We start from the raw sequence: 17,155 nt of genomic DNA on the forward strand, positions 1-17,155 counted from the left end.
TCAGCAGCCGCCTTCAGGGGCGCTGGCGCCTCGGCACCGCTCTAAACGGCCCGGCCGCGGGCTTCCCGCGTCGCCGCAGCGGCTGGCGGTCCAGCCCAAGCCACACGTCCCTCCGCTCTCCCCCCTCCTTCCCCAGTGCATCCTTTGCTTATTTTAGGGTCACCCCGGTGACCCCCGAGGTCGGGCTTGGAGGGCGCCGGGCGTGAGGCGGCAAACTGCCCGGGTTGGCGCCGAACGGCCCGCAGCCTCCGCGGCTGGGGCGGCCTCCGCGGTCTCCATGGTAACGGCCCCGCCGGCGTCTCGGCCTTCGGGGGAAGATGCGGCCTGCGCGGCCCGGCTCCTCGGCCCCGGCCTCACGGCCCGGCCGGGGCCACTGAGGAGGACGGTGCGGCCGCCGCACTGCCCGGCCGCGGGCGCCAGGTGAGAGCGGGGTCCCTCCCTGCCCAGCCCAGCCCCTTCCCTGAGCGCGACCCCACTGCGCCCCGCCGCGCCGGGGCTTCTGCGGCGCCGGACGCTTTTTGCTTTGTTTCTGGTTTTCCTGGCAAACAGCCGGGGAAAGACTGTCGGCGGCTGCGGGGAGCCCGGGGACGCGGTGGGTGAGCTCCACCCAGACGGGGAGAGGATCCGCAACGGACTCGCTCACCCCTGCTCTCCCTTCTTTCCAGTGAAATCCACTCTGACTAGAGAACAGATGGCCTCAAATGAGAGAGATGCTATATCGTGGTACCAAAAGAAGGTAATATCAGCATATGTTTTTATTATTCTTTGTAAAGCACATTTCCTGCTAAAAGCGCCCCCAAAGGCTAGTATCACGTTGCGTCCCCCCAGCTTGGGCTTGCAGGGGCCGCCCCACACGGTATCTCACTGTCAGTGGAAACACTGAGTATCAGATAATTCCGGCTTTTAAACCCCGTCTTGGGTTCCCACGTAAGACTTCCAAGTCACCTTGTGCCGCAGCTGCGAGGCAAGGCCCCAGCAAGGCTCTGCTTCTATCAAACTGCAGATTTTTGAAGCATGAAACTTTTTCTGTGTTTTTATTGGCACTTACGGAGCCAGCCCTAAGTGAGCTTTTTCCCTCTTTAGTTTTCCTGCCGATGGTTTTCTTGAGTTGGCCATACCTTTTAAGGTAACCTTTAATTTAAAATATTTGGATGTAGCTTTTTAAATTTGCAAATTTTAGATCCAGCTGCTGAAGAGCTTTGAGGGAAACAATAGTTGAGAAACACTTTCCAGATACCATATTGCTATTTCATAGTTTCACTTGTTTTTGAGGTTTGACCTAAAAGGGTTTCCTTTGCGTTTTAAATACTCTGATCCCCATTTCAGATTGGAGCATATGATCAACAAATATGGGAAAAGTCAATCGAACAGACTCAGATTAAGGTAAAATGATTTACTCGCTTCTAGCTTTGTTTTACTGCATGATTTAGTGGATTTAGCTTTTAAGAAATATGTATTTATTCCCCAGTAGGATATTCTCGAGTCATCAAATCTTATAAGGAACACATTACATATAGCATGATAAAAATATAGCTGATATCAGGGAAATAAAGAATGGTTGGTCTATGGTGAATTAGAGGTCAAATATCCCAACTAGGTGGGACTATAAAAGGCTTCCTGACACTAGCCAGTTTCACCTGGTGGTGATGCAGGTCCACTATTGCCAGAACTTCAGTTTTCAAGCAAATTTGGGCATAGGCATTTTTATATGAGATAAACCCAGGTTTTTTCCCTTTTCAGTGTGGTGTCCCCTACAGTCTCCTCCTCTTCAGTAGCAAGTCAAACCAAATCCATTTGTTGCCTGAATCCCTTTTTCAGTTGGCTGATGTAGAATATATTGTCTTAACTTTTGCAGATTCTTAAGCTTTTTCCTACACTGGTCTTAGAAATGAGCAGATTCGTGGGACTATTTTATGCTAACCACGCAACCAGAAACCATATGTGATTCAGAATGACAGTTTATATAGCAGGATGTGGAAAGCTTATTTAATGTTCCAAAGTCGGGTTGTGTGGTGACTTAACCAAATTAGTCATTGAGGTTATTTGGTTGCTGAATGTAAATGGATGGTTTGGAGAGTTGTAGAGAAGCCTAAACACCATCCCTGCATGTTTTTTATTATTTTCTTTTTGGTAATATTTTTACATTTTAAAAGAATGTAGCTTTATTAGGAAAAGGAGAAAAAGGCATGTGCTTAGTCAGATGGCAGGAGAGCTGTCTCTCCTGTTTTGCAAAGGGAGGAGGCTCGTAAGAAGAAACAACTGCAGAAGAGATGCTGAAAGTTATCTTTCAGTTGCCTTTAAAGCCTATATACAGGATTCAGGCTTTTCTTTGGTAAAATTGTCCGCCTTGTCTTTCTCTTTTAAAGATTTGCTGCAGGTCTTCTAATTTTAAAGTCTGTGCATAGATGGGTGTAATATTGTCACCTGTGACTTGCTAAGGAGAGCAGTTGTTATAGCTGCTGCACTTAAAACAATGAGAATGGGCTTCATCAACGCTGTCCCTGAGGCCCTTGATGCCCCAGTGAAATCTGAAGAATGATTAGCGGTTAATTAGGTCTAGAGTGAATATTCTAATCCTACACCAACTCTTCAGAAGACAGAAGTAGACTTCTCAAGTTATCCTGTGACGCTGGTATTACCCTGATTCCAAAGCCGGATAAAGACATCACCAACATATTTCATTCATCATGAACATAGGTATGAAAGTCTAACAAAATATTAGACCAAATTGAACATGTGGAATGTATTTTCTACTGTGGCTGAGTAGGTTCTATTCTAGAAAGTGACATTGGTTTAACATTTGAAAAATAAGTTAACATACTATATTAATAGAATAAAGGATAAGACTACGTGATCTTCTTAGTAGTCACAGAAAAACGTTTAACAGAATTCAGTGCCCATGAACAAGAAACTAGACATAGAAAGAAGCCTCCTTAGCCTGTCAAGGGATATTTACAAAAAACCTACAGTTTACATCACACTTAATTACTAAAGACTGCCCCTTAGGTTGTGAGCAGTGTACTGAAGGTTCTAACCAATGCATTAAGGCATGGGAAAGAAGTAAAAAGCAGAGATGAAAACTACCTTTATGCTGGCACATTCTAATATTGAGAAACCCTAAGGCATCTACAAAAATTTACTAACAATATGAGTTTAGCCAGTTTTTAGACAAGCTCATTATACAAAAATTATTTGTATTTCTAAGTATTTGTGATGAGTAACCACCCCCATTAAGGAAATTATCTTTATACAGTAGCATCTAAAGAATAAAATATTTAGGGATATGCTTAACAAACTAAGAATATACACCAAAAAAAAACAAAAAAAAATGCCGAAAAAAAATAAAAAAAAAAAAAAAAAATAGAATAACATTTCATGTTCATAATCTTTAAGATTCAGTGTTAGGTTGGCAGCTTATGCCAGATGTGTTTATAGATTCACTCTAGTGCCTGTGAATTCCAGCAGCGTGTGAGAAATAGAAATAAACCAATTCTGAAATTGACTTGAAATCAAAGGACCTAGAGTATGGGAAACAAATGGAAAGGAATAACAGTTGGCGGACTTAACATTGCTGGATCTCAGAATTTACTGTAAAGCTCCAGTAATCCAGAAAGTGAAGCACTGGCTTGAGTCCTTGACCAGTGAGACAGATTAGAAAATCTAGAAATAAATCCTTCCAATTTTGATAAATTGATTTTTGACAAAGATGCCCAAGCAGTTCCCCAACAAAATGATGGTCATATCAACAAATGGTACAGCAACAATTGATTATCCACATGTGTAAACATTGATTTTTTTTTACCTCATACTGTACACACACATCACTTAAAATAGATCCTAGACTTTTGTAAGAATTGAAAGTGTGGACTTTTTGAAAGAAAACATAGGATCTTTTTGATCTTGGGTTAGGTAAAGATTTCTTAGAAACACAACAGTAAAGGGAACAAATCAGTAGGTTGGGATTCATCAAAATTAACTCTTCTGAGCCCTTCCTGGTGGCACACAGGTTTAAGCACAGCACTATCAAGCTGTCTGCAGCTCCTGCAGCAAGAGTTGGGCCCCCCCCACCCCCCACCAAGGAGGTGACCCACATGGTGCAGCGGACCTCTCCTGACCACTCTGCTGCTCCCCTCAGCAGTGTATTTCATTGATTTGCCTGTTCTGCTCCCCACTCTGGCTCTGGTGAATCCTCTCATCACTCCTGCATCTCTGACCTGTACCCCAGGTCTGTATGCATAAATACATCTTTAAAAAACCAACAAAATTAACTTTTCTTTAAAATATCCCATTGGAGGCCCTCCCTGGTGGTGCAGCGGGTTAAAGCGCAGCACTGAGAAACTAAGGCCGCTTTTGCATGAGTTTGATTCCCGCCTGCCCCGGAGGTGACCACATGGCGTGGCAGACCTCTCCTGACCCACCCGCTGCTCCCCTCAGCAGTGTACTTTGTAGATCTGCCTGTTCTGCTCCCCACTCTGTCTCTGGTGAAGCCTCTCATCACCCCTGAGCCTCTGGCCTGTACCCCAGTTCTGTATGAACAAATAAAATAAAATCTTTAAAAAAAAAATATCCCATTGGAAATGAAAAATAAGCCTTCCTGGTGGTGCAGGGGTTAAAGTCTAAGTGCTTTCAAGCTATAGCCAGCTACTATGGCTAGAGTTCACTCTGATCCCAGCCAGGGAACTAATGCATGTGGCACAGGGGACCTCTCCTGTCTCGCTGTTAGCAAACACACGCTGGAACTAGACTTCTTGTAAACTGCTGGTGGAAATGGAAAATAGTTTGGAATTTCTTTAAAAAAGCATACAGCTGATAAAAAAGTAACCACCTGCAAATATTGCCATGGCTAGTTAGAATCTGTTATCACCGATACATGCATCTATAGCTATAGAGCCATTTTCAATGGAAACCACTTGTGAATTGGAAGTGATGTTGGTTTTAGTTATCTCTGTAAATAAGATCATTAGAACGATATGACAGGTGAAGGGAATTCTAGCATAATTAAGAGAGTCCCAGGATGATAGTTGATGTCAAACCTTGAAAACAACAGGGCCAGGATGGAGCATGAAAACATGAAATGGTGCAGACACCTCCAAGGGAGGGGGAAATGCATCTGTTGAGTTTGAGCATATTGGGAGCAGACTTGTAACCTTTGCAGGAAGCTTCAAGGTAAATTAGTAAATTAATGAAAAAGTGAGGCAATTAAAATTTTAGGACAAACACAATTTCTAAGAAAGGGGATACAGTGATTGTTTGCTACCTGATTTAGCCAGGAATAGCTTCTGCCATCATAGTATTCTAAACATCAAATGCTGACTTAACTAAAATGATGACACTAAGTCTGGGGAGAGCTGCCGTGCAGGAGGGGGGGGCATGTGTTTGCTGGTGTGGTAGATACAGGCTTTGGGACTTGGCATAGCGTGGGGGTCTTGCATTAGTCTAAGTACCTCAACACTCGCAGCCCTCCCCCTTGATCCCTACAGCAATTTTATGAGGTAGATGTCTTATCATTCCCATTTTACAGGACGGGCCTGAGAGGCAGAAAGGCTGAGTAAGAAAGCGATCTAAAGAAATGAATAATAGCATCTGAAAGGGGAAAGAAAACACTGTACCTGTCTGATTTAGAAATCAAGAATTAGCTAGGAAGTAGGAATCGAGGGTGAGGCTGAAAAGTTTTGTTTTTAGCCTTGTAATATGAGTATTATTTTAAGAAAGATTTAAGTTTCCCTCAAAAGTTACAGTAAGTGCGGTTACCCAAGTGTGTGTGTATACGTATATAGCACACACACACACACACACACACACACACATAACGTGTGTATTAAAAATGTAATTTTTGAGATGGGTGGACTCTGATATAGAGGTACTGGCTGATAGAGGCTTATGGATCTACCAACATATTTTATCTATTGAGTAGGGGTAACAGCGAATCTCATCAATACTTAGCCATGAGCTTTGGGAGTCAGGTTGCTTATTACTTTTCACTCCCCTTCCTGTAAGAATAGTAAGCTGTCGCCTGTTGTCCTGTGTGTGACCTGCAGTGTTCCCCTAGGGAGCACGCCTGCCCTCCCCCACACTGTCAGTTTGCCACAGAACTTGAGCAGCGTGAAGCTGCTCCCCCCCCCCCCCCTTGGTCCTCTCCTTGGGTTGAGTTTGCAGCCAGCGAGCTCACATCGGGCTTTGGAAAGCTTCGGTGACTTCGTCTCTCCACTGATCTCACATTTTCAATGAACAGCTTCTGGGTTCTACTGATAGCTTTTGAGTATGAGTACTTTCCCCAGTTAATGCTTCTAATGACCTGTTCTGACCTATTTTCTATTCCCATCGGACTCAAAAACTGCTGTCTGCTGCCACAGCCCCTTCCCACAGCTGCTTGCTCTACTTATTTCTCAGTGCTTTAGTGGACAGCAGCTGGGCTGAGCCTTGGCGCCAGCAGGGCGTAACCCATGAAGCCCAGAATTCCATCTTTTCAGGTGAAGTTTGCTCATCCCTGATTAGGTGAGGCAGTAGGATTCTTGCCTGCATCTATCCAAACCTCCTGCCTCCCGACTGCCCCCATCACTGAAGTTAGTTTGCCATTTTGTTTCTGTTTTAACACAAGTCTGACTGTTTCTCTCCTATTTAAAGCTCCTCTCTGGCTCCCTAGGGTACTTACAGTAACTCACTCTCCACAGCCGCTTCTGTGTACATCTCGCTTCTCTTTCACTGCCACCTCAGCCTCTCTTCTCTCCCACCCTGCCGCAGGCCGTCTTGAATTTTCTGTAGTGTTCCTTATGCTATTGCTTATCTTTGAGTCTTCTCGTGTGCTTTTCTTGAATTGCCTCCTCCCCCCCACACACACTTCATATCCATCTTTGTAGATCCTCACACATCCTTCAGGTCTCCGCTTAGGTATTAATTATCTCGGAAATCTGTCTTTGATTTCTTAAATCCAAGTAGATGCCCTTCACACATGTCCCTTAGATTTGTTGTTCATTATCTGCCGGAAATCAGGGATGCTTACCTCTTTGTGCAAGATTGTGCAGTGGCTTGATGTTTTTAATAGCAATAGAGTAGAAATTTCAGTACACTCAGAAAAGGGGTAGAGAGAGAGGGGGAGAGAAGTGGAGGAGGAGAGGAGCATTACAGTGTTTTACTTGTCTTTTAGTGACGCATCATTGCAGTAATACTCCAGTGCTTTTGTGCCTAAAAGTAGAAGCTTCCTTTTTGCCTAGTGGTTTGGGGCTTTGAAGGTAGAGCAGTTTTTGGGGGGCACATAATGGAGAGGGCTGAGGACAACCTGCAGCTGGGGAGAGCCTGAGCTCTACTTGAGCCACTGGGGCAGGGTACCCCGATTCTCTACTGTGGCAATTCCCCAGGCTGTGAGGGTAGAGACTGGTCTGTAATGGGGTTCACTCACAGCTCTCAAGGTTTAATCCTTTGAAGGCTTTCCGGGGCAAGCAACCTAGTTTGATCACAAGCTAATGTTCTCCCACATGGATTTGGAGTGAATTTGGTGGGAGGGGGCCGTCTAATGGCTTTAAGTGAAAATGACTGGGACTGAGTGAGGATCTCTGTGCTTGTTTCTCGCATCTGTAAACGGAGGTCTCTGTCATGCAGGACAGTTGTGAGCACTGTATGTTCACAAAGTTGATGCACTCGGAGTGCTGGGGGTCTGCCTGGCGCAGGCCTCCTCCTGCTCCCCAGAATGTACAGACTTCTCTGTAAGGCAGATGAGCCCTGCCCAGGGGCATGACAAGTATTTTTTAATCTTCCTCAGCACAAACTACAAAAGTATATGGGACTTTCTCATCTCTCAAAAACAGTGGTTGTAAAATTACTAATGACTGTCTGCTTAGAAGAAAATGATGGCGTTCAGGGGGTTCTCTTCTCAGATATTATATTTTTGGCTTCATTGTCGATCTTCCTGTCTGTGTTGTACAACCTGTTTACAGAGCCATGTGTGACTTACTTGGTGCTGTGTGCTTGGTGGAGTCGAGTAGCTGGATGGGAAGGCCGCAGGCTGTGTACTCACTGAGTCAGTGAACAAATGTGTTGTTTGCTAAGGGTGGTTTTCATAGTTGGGCATTCACCTCCAGTAAAGGCAAGTTCTAATTCTATATGTTATAGGTGAAATGCATAAAAAGCAGTTAAAATTTATTGTAGCTCTAAAGTTATGGGACTTTAAGTTTGGAACAACATTGACGCAAACGTTCACGGGGCCTATGTCTGTTTGAATATAACTCAGTGATAATTCATTTAAAAAATAACTCCTAATTTTGAATATAGCACAGGATAATTGTATTTGACGATTACATGTATTTGAAAACACATGTTTTTTTCAAAAAGCAATTTTTCCCCAGCATACCTTTTCAAAATTTGAAAACCATCCTTAGATTTGATTTTATGTTTTGGGTTTGAATGTTTAGGGTTCTACAACATTTTTCTATAAAGTTTACAGTTTGTAGTTGAATTGGCAAGAAATATAAGATTCACCTGCATCTATTTAGTTAAAAAGAACTAAAGATCAATACGGTCTAAAATAAGGAAATAGAAAATTACTGTAACCTTTAATTTTAATAGTTAAGTATTGAATTTTAAAAACTGGTTCAAGATTTAGTAGTTACAAGTGTTGATTGCACATGAAACTAACATTCATCTTTTAAAACAGTTTTATTAATAGTAATGAAACAAAATTGTTAGGCAAACCCAGAGTTTGAAACACAAAGGATAACTCATGAATTTACTTTCAATTCATAGTATACAGCAAGGCTGTTATGCCTTTCAGTTACTGTTTTCCTATAAAAACTATTGTCTACATAGTAATAAAATAGTGTGTTAATGTCACTCCTTTGGGATTATAACAGACAAAGAGCGCCAGAAATGTGGAGATGCAGCCCTCCCTGGTGGCGCAGTGGGTTAAATAAAGCACAGCACTATGAGGCTACCACAGCCACTGCAGCATGAGTTCGATCCCCAGCCAGAAGCTGACCCCCAGGGTGCGGCAGACCTCTCCTGACCTGCCTTCTCCCCTCAGCAGTGTACTTCAGTCCATCTGCCTGTTCTGCTCCCCACTCTGTCTCCTCTTACTCCCTGCACCTCTGGCCTATTCCCTAGTTCTGTATGCATAAACAAACAAATCTTTTATTATCATCATTATTTTAAAAAGTGTAGGGATGTAACATGCATTCTGTAAAAGTCCATGCTTTGGTCTTCTAAGAGAAGTGAATATAGCATTTAATAACATCACAAATGAAGCTAGTAACGTCACAAATTAAATGGTAGAAAACAAAGCTTCTGAAAGAATTCTCTGAAAAGAGTCATGGCTGCACGCGGTAGACTGGTGCAAAGGAGCGCCCTCACTCACATCCTCTCCCTCATGGGGAGTCATCCCTGAAGCTACACTCAAGGAGCACAGAGGAGGTGTAGAGAGTGGTAGGTCCATGGGGTCATGGAGGGGGCTGACAAGAGTGAATTCACGGGTGAGAAATCAGCGCATTTATGGAGGTGGAAAAGAGCCGAGGAGGGTGAGCCAGCAGAGGGAGCACCTCCGAGAAGCGGCCAGTTTGCCCTGCAGAGCCTCCGGGAGAGGCTTAGGACTTAAATGCGCCAGTATGTGCCAGGCAGAGGCGAGCGCCGGCGTTCAGCGTCAGCAGTGGGTTAAAGTGAACTCTGTGCACAGGGAGGGTGCGCCTTGGTCTTCTCTTCATACCCTTAAAATCGACAGCAGCGGCCCTCCCCGGTGGCGCAGCCGGTTAAAGCACAGCACTGAGAAGCTAAAGCCACTTCCGCATGAGTTCAATTCCCGCCTGCCCCGGAGGTGACCACATGGCGTGGCAGACCTCTCCTGACCCGCCCGCTGCTCCCCTCAGCAGTGTACTTCGTCGATCTGCCTGTTCTGCTCCCCACTCTGTCTCTGGTAAGGCCTCTCACTGCCCCTGCACCTCTGGCCTGTACCCCAGTTCTGTATGTATAAATAAATAAATCTTTAAAAAAAAAAATCGACAGCAGCACTTGTCGGCAGGAGACTGGCGATAATTTCTTCTGAGAAAATTCCCTGGGGAGGCGCTGGGGTTGGTGCCTCAGGACACTGAGGACAGATTGTGAACCCCGTGGTCTGAGTCTCGAGGCGTCCACTGCAGAAATCTTTGTCCTGCCTAGCCGCACGCAAGGAGAATACTAGGTAATTCCTTTGAAGACCCCGGGATGACCACAGGCAACAGACTAGCCTGGAGCCGTCCGCTTGATCCCTGCAGCCGGGCCCAGCTCCGTATGCTACACTGCACGTGCAGAGCTTCCAGTAGGCTTGACATTTTTATTGAAGTCAGACACTAATATGAATCTCCAGATTCATGTGAACAAGTATGAACATAAGTAATTATGATCAACAAAATCCTGTCTGGAGCCGGAAGAATTTCCACGAAATGTAACCGTGGCGCATGAACCATGGCCAGCAGAGGCCGCCGGTGAGCTGACTGACATCGTGGTTGCTTTGGTCTCCTTTGAACTTACACAAACGAAATTAATGGAAAATTCACTGAGCCTAACTTCTGTTGCTCAGCATTGTTGAACAGCAATTAGGTTACTGGGCAGTTTAGTTTATTTAGTACAGTAGCACAGAAGTGTATCCACTGTGCCCCCGAGGGCCCTGCCCAGTCCTTGTTGATCAGTAGTTTTCAATTTGAGGGGCTTTAGAGTGACCACCACTGACATTTTGTGTACATTGGTGAAATGTGCATGCCTTTCTCTTGGTTTTACGACTTGAAGTAATGCTGACCCATCTGATTTTTAGCACTGCCTGATGTATAAATGGTCAGTGATGCCTAGGTATTGTAGGAAATCCTCCAAGATAGAGATGAACCCAGAAAATGAAAATGAAAAGTTTAATAGCAGAACCTGAGGAAATTTCCAGAAAGCAGAACCAAAAGACAAAAGAGGTGGAAAATAGGAGGGGAAATTTAAAAATGGTAGAAGGGGGAAATGTAACAATAAGTTGCGAGAACATGCTGACACTGGGAAGGCTAAGTGCCCTGGCGGAAGCGCTTCTAAGCGCCATAGGTGATGCCCAGGAGCTGACATTGCTGAAGACCACGAAAAAGTGAATATGCAGAAGAAACAATTCATGTTCAGTGGATCAGGAGTCAGTGGCTTTGAAGGCTGCAGCAAAAACGCTGCGGACTAATTAGGGACCAGCCTTCATTCCTGGGGGAAAATGATTAACAGCTTAGAACTCTTAGTTAACTAAGGTCACCCAGTGTGAGGTGTAGTCAGGTGAGAAGTTAGGATTTTCAAGACATGGAAGGACTCAGAAAGTGATCTGTGAGCGCTCTGTCAGGAAGCCCCTGCAGGATGGCTGTAAAAAGACAGGGCTTGGAGAGGTAGGGCCTCCGGGAGGGGCGGGACCACCCCCAGGACTGGCCAGGGCGGAAGGAAACTTACTATGAGTACCACCCCCTCCCTCACCCCTCCCCCCCCTCACCCCTAGCGGCTAGTGCTGTTGGGGCAGGAAGGAAGAAGGTTCTAGCTCGGTGGTTTCTAGGAATATTCTTCAGACAAAAAGGAGTCTAATTTTCTGGCAGTTGAGTATGTGGAAAACGGTAAATGTTTTTGCTTGATCATCATAGAGTAAATGGAAGAATGTAAAATATAGCTTACCGGGAATGATGTTTCATAGGGACCGTGCAGTAACTGATTATTGATTTATAAGAGTTGATGTAAGTATATTGTGAGTGCGTTTTGGGGTGAAGTAGGGACATAGAGATTAGTGGTGTGAGCAGGAGGAGTAATCCACGTGTTTTCGGAGTCAGTATGATCTTTAACTACACTAGGAAATAGCCCAAAAAGGAAAAAAAATCAGGATAAGCACTTTAGACACAGAAATAAATATCAAGAGAAACAGCTAAAAAGAGATGAAAGTTGGTGGGTCCATGCAGTGCTGTCTTACTTTCATTTACTCATCTTTTGGCCCTGACTATTTCTAAAGTGATAAAAGTGCATGAATTGCTTGATAAAAACTAAGTAATAACAAGTTCCTTTTAGTTTTAGAACTAAATTGTCCTCAAAGGATATAAACTATAAAGAAAAATAAAAGTAGACTCGCCTTTCATTTATGAAAGGCTTGTTTTGCATCATTCTCTTTTTGTTTTGGTTTATCCCAGGGCTTCAAAAACAAGCCAAAAAAGATGGGTCACATAAAGCCAGACTTGATTGACGTTGACTTAATTAGAGGTGAGTGCTGAAGTGGGTTTGTGACTTCCGGGTATGGCTTCACAGTGGGAGCAGATGCCAGTCGGGGCTAACCTCTCCTTGATGGTGTGCTTTACTCTGGACATCGTGTCCTTCCCCATCGTCTCGGATGTAAGCATGTTTTTTTCCTTTGCTTAAGACGGTAAATTACATGGTTTCCTTAAGAGTGAAAAAGGAATGAACTTGGAGAAGTGTGGTATGTGATTAGCAGAAACACACACAGCCCAGTGAGGCGGGCTTGCTTTGAGTCGCTGCCCTGGTGTTGGGGGAAAGAGGTCGCTGCCCTGGGCGCACCTACGGGAGGACTGGCTTTCACCGCACAGGTTAAGCGCTGCTGCTTGCTCCCACGGTGTCAGATCAGCATGTGTGCTTGATGCTTTGTTTTCTTGTGTATTTAAAGGCTCAACGTTTGCCAAAGCCAAGCCTGAGATTCCATGGACATCTCTGACTCGGAAGGGACTTGTTCGAGTGGTTTTTTTCCCACTGTTCAGCAATTGGTGGATTCAGGTTACCTCTTTAAGAATCTTTGTTTGGCTGCTTCTGCTTTACCTCATGCAAGGTAATTGGAGGAGATGGGATAAGGGATCGTGGTTTCCTTTTTCGACTTTTGCTGTTGCAATACAGACCTTACCACTCTTAGGCTGAGCCTTTCATTTGATGGTTTAAAGCATGAAGAAAGGAAGAGACACGCACTATTTGGAGATCGTCTTCAAGCTGTTTGCTCAGAGAGCACAGAGACAATTGTGTAGCTCTCCCCTTGACTTCCTTTCCCCCCTTCCTACTCCTCAGACCTTCTGGGTCTTCTCTTCTGTCTGGCCTTGGCTCTTGGGTTACCCGAGGTCGGATCCCCATTCTCGTCTGTCTCGAGGTGTGCTGCGGAGCCTGTTGCCCTCAATGTAACTGATATACTTGTGACTCTCAAATTGTGTCTGTAGGTCAGATCCCGCTGCTGAAATTCAGACTGGTGAATGTCACTTTACATTCCCATCTGGAGACTTAATAGGTTTTGTGAACTTAACCATATCTAGAATGGAACTCAGGCTTTTAAACTTTTTTTTCTTATCAGTGTGTCTCTTTAACTCTTTTTCTGTTTCATTAAATTAGCATTTAATCAACCATCCAGTTTTCAAGTGAAAAATAACGTTGTCTTAGTCTGCCATTGCTTCGCACATCCTCTCTGTCACCAAGTAAGTTTAAAACTGCAAAATGTGCCTCTGTCACAGGGCACCCCATTGTGAGTTGGGTTGCCTGTCTGTGGGTCTTCACCCGCGCACTTAAGATTCAGTCGTAGTATGGACACACTCAAAAAGGTCCAATTATGGATTTATTTACAAGGAGGAAGGTAAAGGAACAACCTGGGGAAAGAGGGAGAGAAATACAAGTTAGCTAGAATGTCCCACCGGTTCTGCTGACCTGGACTCCACCGGCAGCTGAAATCCGATGGAGCGCCAAAACAACCAGCCGCTACCACCAGGCCGAGCCCAGAGCCCACATGTCGGGTTTTACCCTAACCTGGCTGCTCAGCTCCACCCTCACGCCCCAGCGTGCTTCGCCTTGGTACTGATGGATTAGTAGTTCCAGCATCTGGAGTGGGGCGGAGTCCGTGAGACCTGTACCTGTACCTGTACATTCGACCGTTTATCTCATCTCTGCAGCCACACGACAGGCCACGCGTGGCTCCCACAGACCTGGCTACACGTCTACTCTGGACCAGCAACTCCTTGTGCAGGGATCGTGTCGTTTTCCAGCTTAAAATTACCCAGTGACTTCTCAGTGCCCTTTGAGTAAAAGCCCAAACCCCGCCCCATGCCAGACAGGCTCTCGGCCATCTCTTACTCTGTTACACCCTGCTTCTCGCTCGCTCTCGGCATAGGGACCGTTTCATGCTCCACACCAACTTTTCTTTCTGCTCAAAACAATCTTAAGGATTGGCACGCCACTCTTTTTTTTCTCGTCTTTTGTGGAGAGGCCGTCCCTGTCTTGACTTTCTGAGTAGCTCTCCAGTTCCCCTTCAGTCGCGGCCATGCGTTTTAATGTCTAGTCTGCCAAGGTGCTGCTTTTTCGCCTTTCACCATGTTCAGGGTCCTGTCTGTCATGTATCACTAACCCCCACCCTGTCAGGGACACCTGAAAGTGAGCAGTGTACATGTTTGTGGCGTGGTGTTAGGGTAACAGTGGGCGAAGGTTGGGTTAGGGCGAAAGGATTTAGGGTGATTCTTATTTTCTTTTATCTGTGTGTGTGTGTTGAATATATTCATCAATGGACACTTGGAATTTTCCATGTGAAAGTTAAGTATTTCATTTTTAATTTTTGTGGTCTACAGTATAAGACTTGGTTTTTATAAATTTTAATTGGTTATTGTTGTTGAAGTTGAAAGCTGTTAGTTTATATTTAGAATTGTTATCAGTCACTATATTCAGCTCCCATTAATTCCAGTAGCTTGTCAGTGATTCACATTTTCTAATTACACAACCATTGTGGTAAACGATGAGAATTTGGTCTCCTTTTTTGTACACTTCACTTACTTTTCTTGAATTAGTCATCATTTTCAGAGCATGTCAAATAACAGCATCCTGGTTTTGTTCCTAATTCAGAATATCTTCATTACTATGCTGTGTGATTATACTTATATATTCTTTAGTGTGTCAGGAGACTATTTTTACATTCCTAGTATTTTAAAAAAGATTGGCACTTTGAGATCAGTTGTTAAGTGATTTTTACGGAATGCTTGCTCACTGTTGGAGTGAGCCCAGCTCACAGGCACAGTCCTTTATGGGACTGCCCGAGCTTCAGCCTCCTTGGCCGAGTCTCAGGGCTCCCCTCACTTCTGAGCAGTTGACTACAGGCGAAATAACTCATGAACGTGGCTCATGGAAATCAGGAAAATGCTGCATTTATTTGGCAGAAGAGTCAAGATTTGAAGAGATGCACAGAGCAAAGGGTGGAGTCACAGCAGGAAGTCTCGTCATCTTCGGGGATGTATAGCCTCCCCATCCTGTCCCCCCACCCCTCCAGGAAGTGTGTGTAGTGTTATCAGGGAAGTTAACTGACCCTCATGTTCAGGGTTTTCATGGAAGGTTTATTATGTAGGCGAGATTGAGCGAGCCATGGGCCAAGAGTTCGGACTCGGTCTTCAGCCTCCTCCTCTGCGAGCCCTCCCTGGGGTCCTGCTTATGTGGGAGGCTCATATCTGCAACCCTCTCATCTCGAGGCTTGTCTCTGGTGCTACCCCACCCTTAGCTGAGGGGTCAGGTCTGGCCTGCCTGGCTAGCATAGATGTCTCCCTCTCTGGGGGATTCCAGGGCTTTGGTTACTTCCCAGTACCAAGGATAAAGGCCTTTTACACAAGGGGGATAATTGTGTATGTGAGGAAAAACCACATGCTACCAGATGAAATCATCCAGCCAGCACGAACCTAGGTGTCCGCTGCGTCCGTGCCAAGGACTCGTCCACGCTGAGGCGAATCCCCGCTGTCCTTGCACAAGCCCTCTGTGTTGTTGTTGAATCAGGCTTTTGCTGTATCGTGCGGTTTATTTTGATAATAGTTCAACCATTCATTCAACAATTACTGTGCACCCAGTACTGGCCTGAGGAGCGCAGCAAGCAGACAGAAGCCCCGCCTGCAGGTACTTACTGCTTTGTAGTGAAGGGTCAGTATCCATGCTACAGGGCACTGAGGTTTGAGGCTTATTGCTTTGATTACTGTTGTTTCTGGGTATCATACTGTCAGAGCATAAAATAAATCTGGTAGCTTTTCTCCACTTCAGAACCATTGACATAGCATAAGAATTATCATTATGTTAAGGTATAAAAGAACTCGTTTATAAAATTGTATCTGGAAGGCTTTGGAGATAATATTTGATGTTTTTGTATGTCTTCACCATCTACATTTTTGTACATTTTACACACACACACACACACACACCTTAGTGGTTAAGAGGTAGGACTCTGGAGGTGCCTGCCTGGATGCACACCCCAGCTTGGTTAATCACTACCTCAGGAACTGTGGGCTTTGGAAATAGTATTCCTCGTACACAGCATCTAGTTGTTTTATTGTGGGAAAATGTTAGAAAGAATCTACATCGTCACCTTCCAGAAAGACGAATCCTGTGAATACATTCTTTTTCACTTTCTCTGTGTCCAGAGCTTGCAGTTTTCACTCAGCGGATGTGTAGGGAGATTGTATTCTAGGAAGCTTTTCCAGTGACAGACTTTGTAGAAATGTTGCATAGAGCTGCTCCAGCTTTGCAGGTGAACTGTCATGTTTCACTTCTGAAACCTCTCCTTTTCAGTCATGGCCCTCGTGTTGTATTCCATGATGCCCATTGTGAATGTCAGTGAAGTGCTGGGACCCTTGTGCCTTATGTTACTCATGGGAACGGTCCACTGTCAGATTGTGTCCACTCAGATAACACGGCCATCAGGGAATAACGGGAATCGGAGGAGGAGGTAAGACGAGAAACGATTCTTGCACGGATGGTGATTTTTCTGGGAGAGGCAGCGCAGAGAGTGATAAAATCCCTGATTGGGTTAGTCAGTAACCTTCCACTTCTGTGTATGTTTTTAACTATTGTTTTGATTTGGAAAAAAAAAAAAAAGCTTTTCTGTTTTCTATGTGATGCTCAGAGACCTTGTCCTGACCTTTCATCCCAGGTGGGCAGTTGTCACTCAGTACAGTTGTTTCACGGGGAAACTTCCAGCTATATTGTTCTTTATTAAAGTCTACCTTAGACGATGATTCCAAGAGAACATCCTTCAGAAGTAAATCTTAGTTTAGTGAAACCACTACAAATAAGGATCTTTGTGTGTTGATCTAGTGCCACCAAAACTTTTACCTTTTTTCAATAGATTATTAGGAATAGATTTCTAAGTGTTCTAAATTTTCAGTAAAGATTGATTTTACCTTAGACTTACATGCACTGAATTCATGTC

The 17,155-nt window shown here is 44.6% G+C and overlaps 1 protein-coding gene across 2 annotated transcripts in view; it reads left to right on the forward strand.

The window, feature by feature from the left end:
• The first annotated feature begins 7 nt into the window (after positions 1-7).
• Positions 8-17,155, forward strand: part of PHTF1 (putative homeodomain transcription factor 1) — a 31,503-nt gene continuing 14,355 nt past the window's right edge. Inside the window, exons 1-6 of one of the 2 annotated variants that reach the window (XM_004689635.2) lie at positions 8-420; positions 666-736; positions 1,327-1,383; positions 12,135-12,204; positions 12,623-12,781; positions 16,516-16,672. In XM_004689635.2, the coding sequence (XP_004689692.1) occupies positions 692-736; positions 1,327-1,383; positions 12,135-12,204; positions 12,623-12,781; positions 16,516-16,672 (488 nt within the window). In that variant the 5' untranslated portion in view covers positions 8-420; positions 666-691. Of the gene's footprint in view, positions 421-665; positions 737-1,326; positions 1,384-12,134; positions 12,205-12,622; positions 12,782-16,515; positions 16,673-17,155 lie in introns of those variants that run through there. The other variant, XM_012730147.1, reaches the window with a different exon arrangement.

Source organism: Condylura cristata, unplaced genomic scaffold (assembly GCF_000260355.1).
Source record: "Condylura cristata isolate star-nosed mole 26May11 unplaced genomic scaffold, ConCri1.0 scaffold00026, whole genome shotgun sequence".
Taxonomy (NCBI): domain Eukaryota; kingdom Metazoa; phylum Chordata; class Mammalia; order Eulipotyphla; family Talpidae; genus Condylura; species Condylura cristata.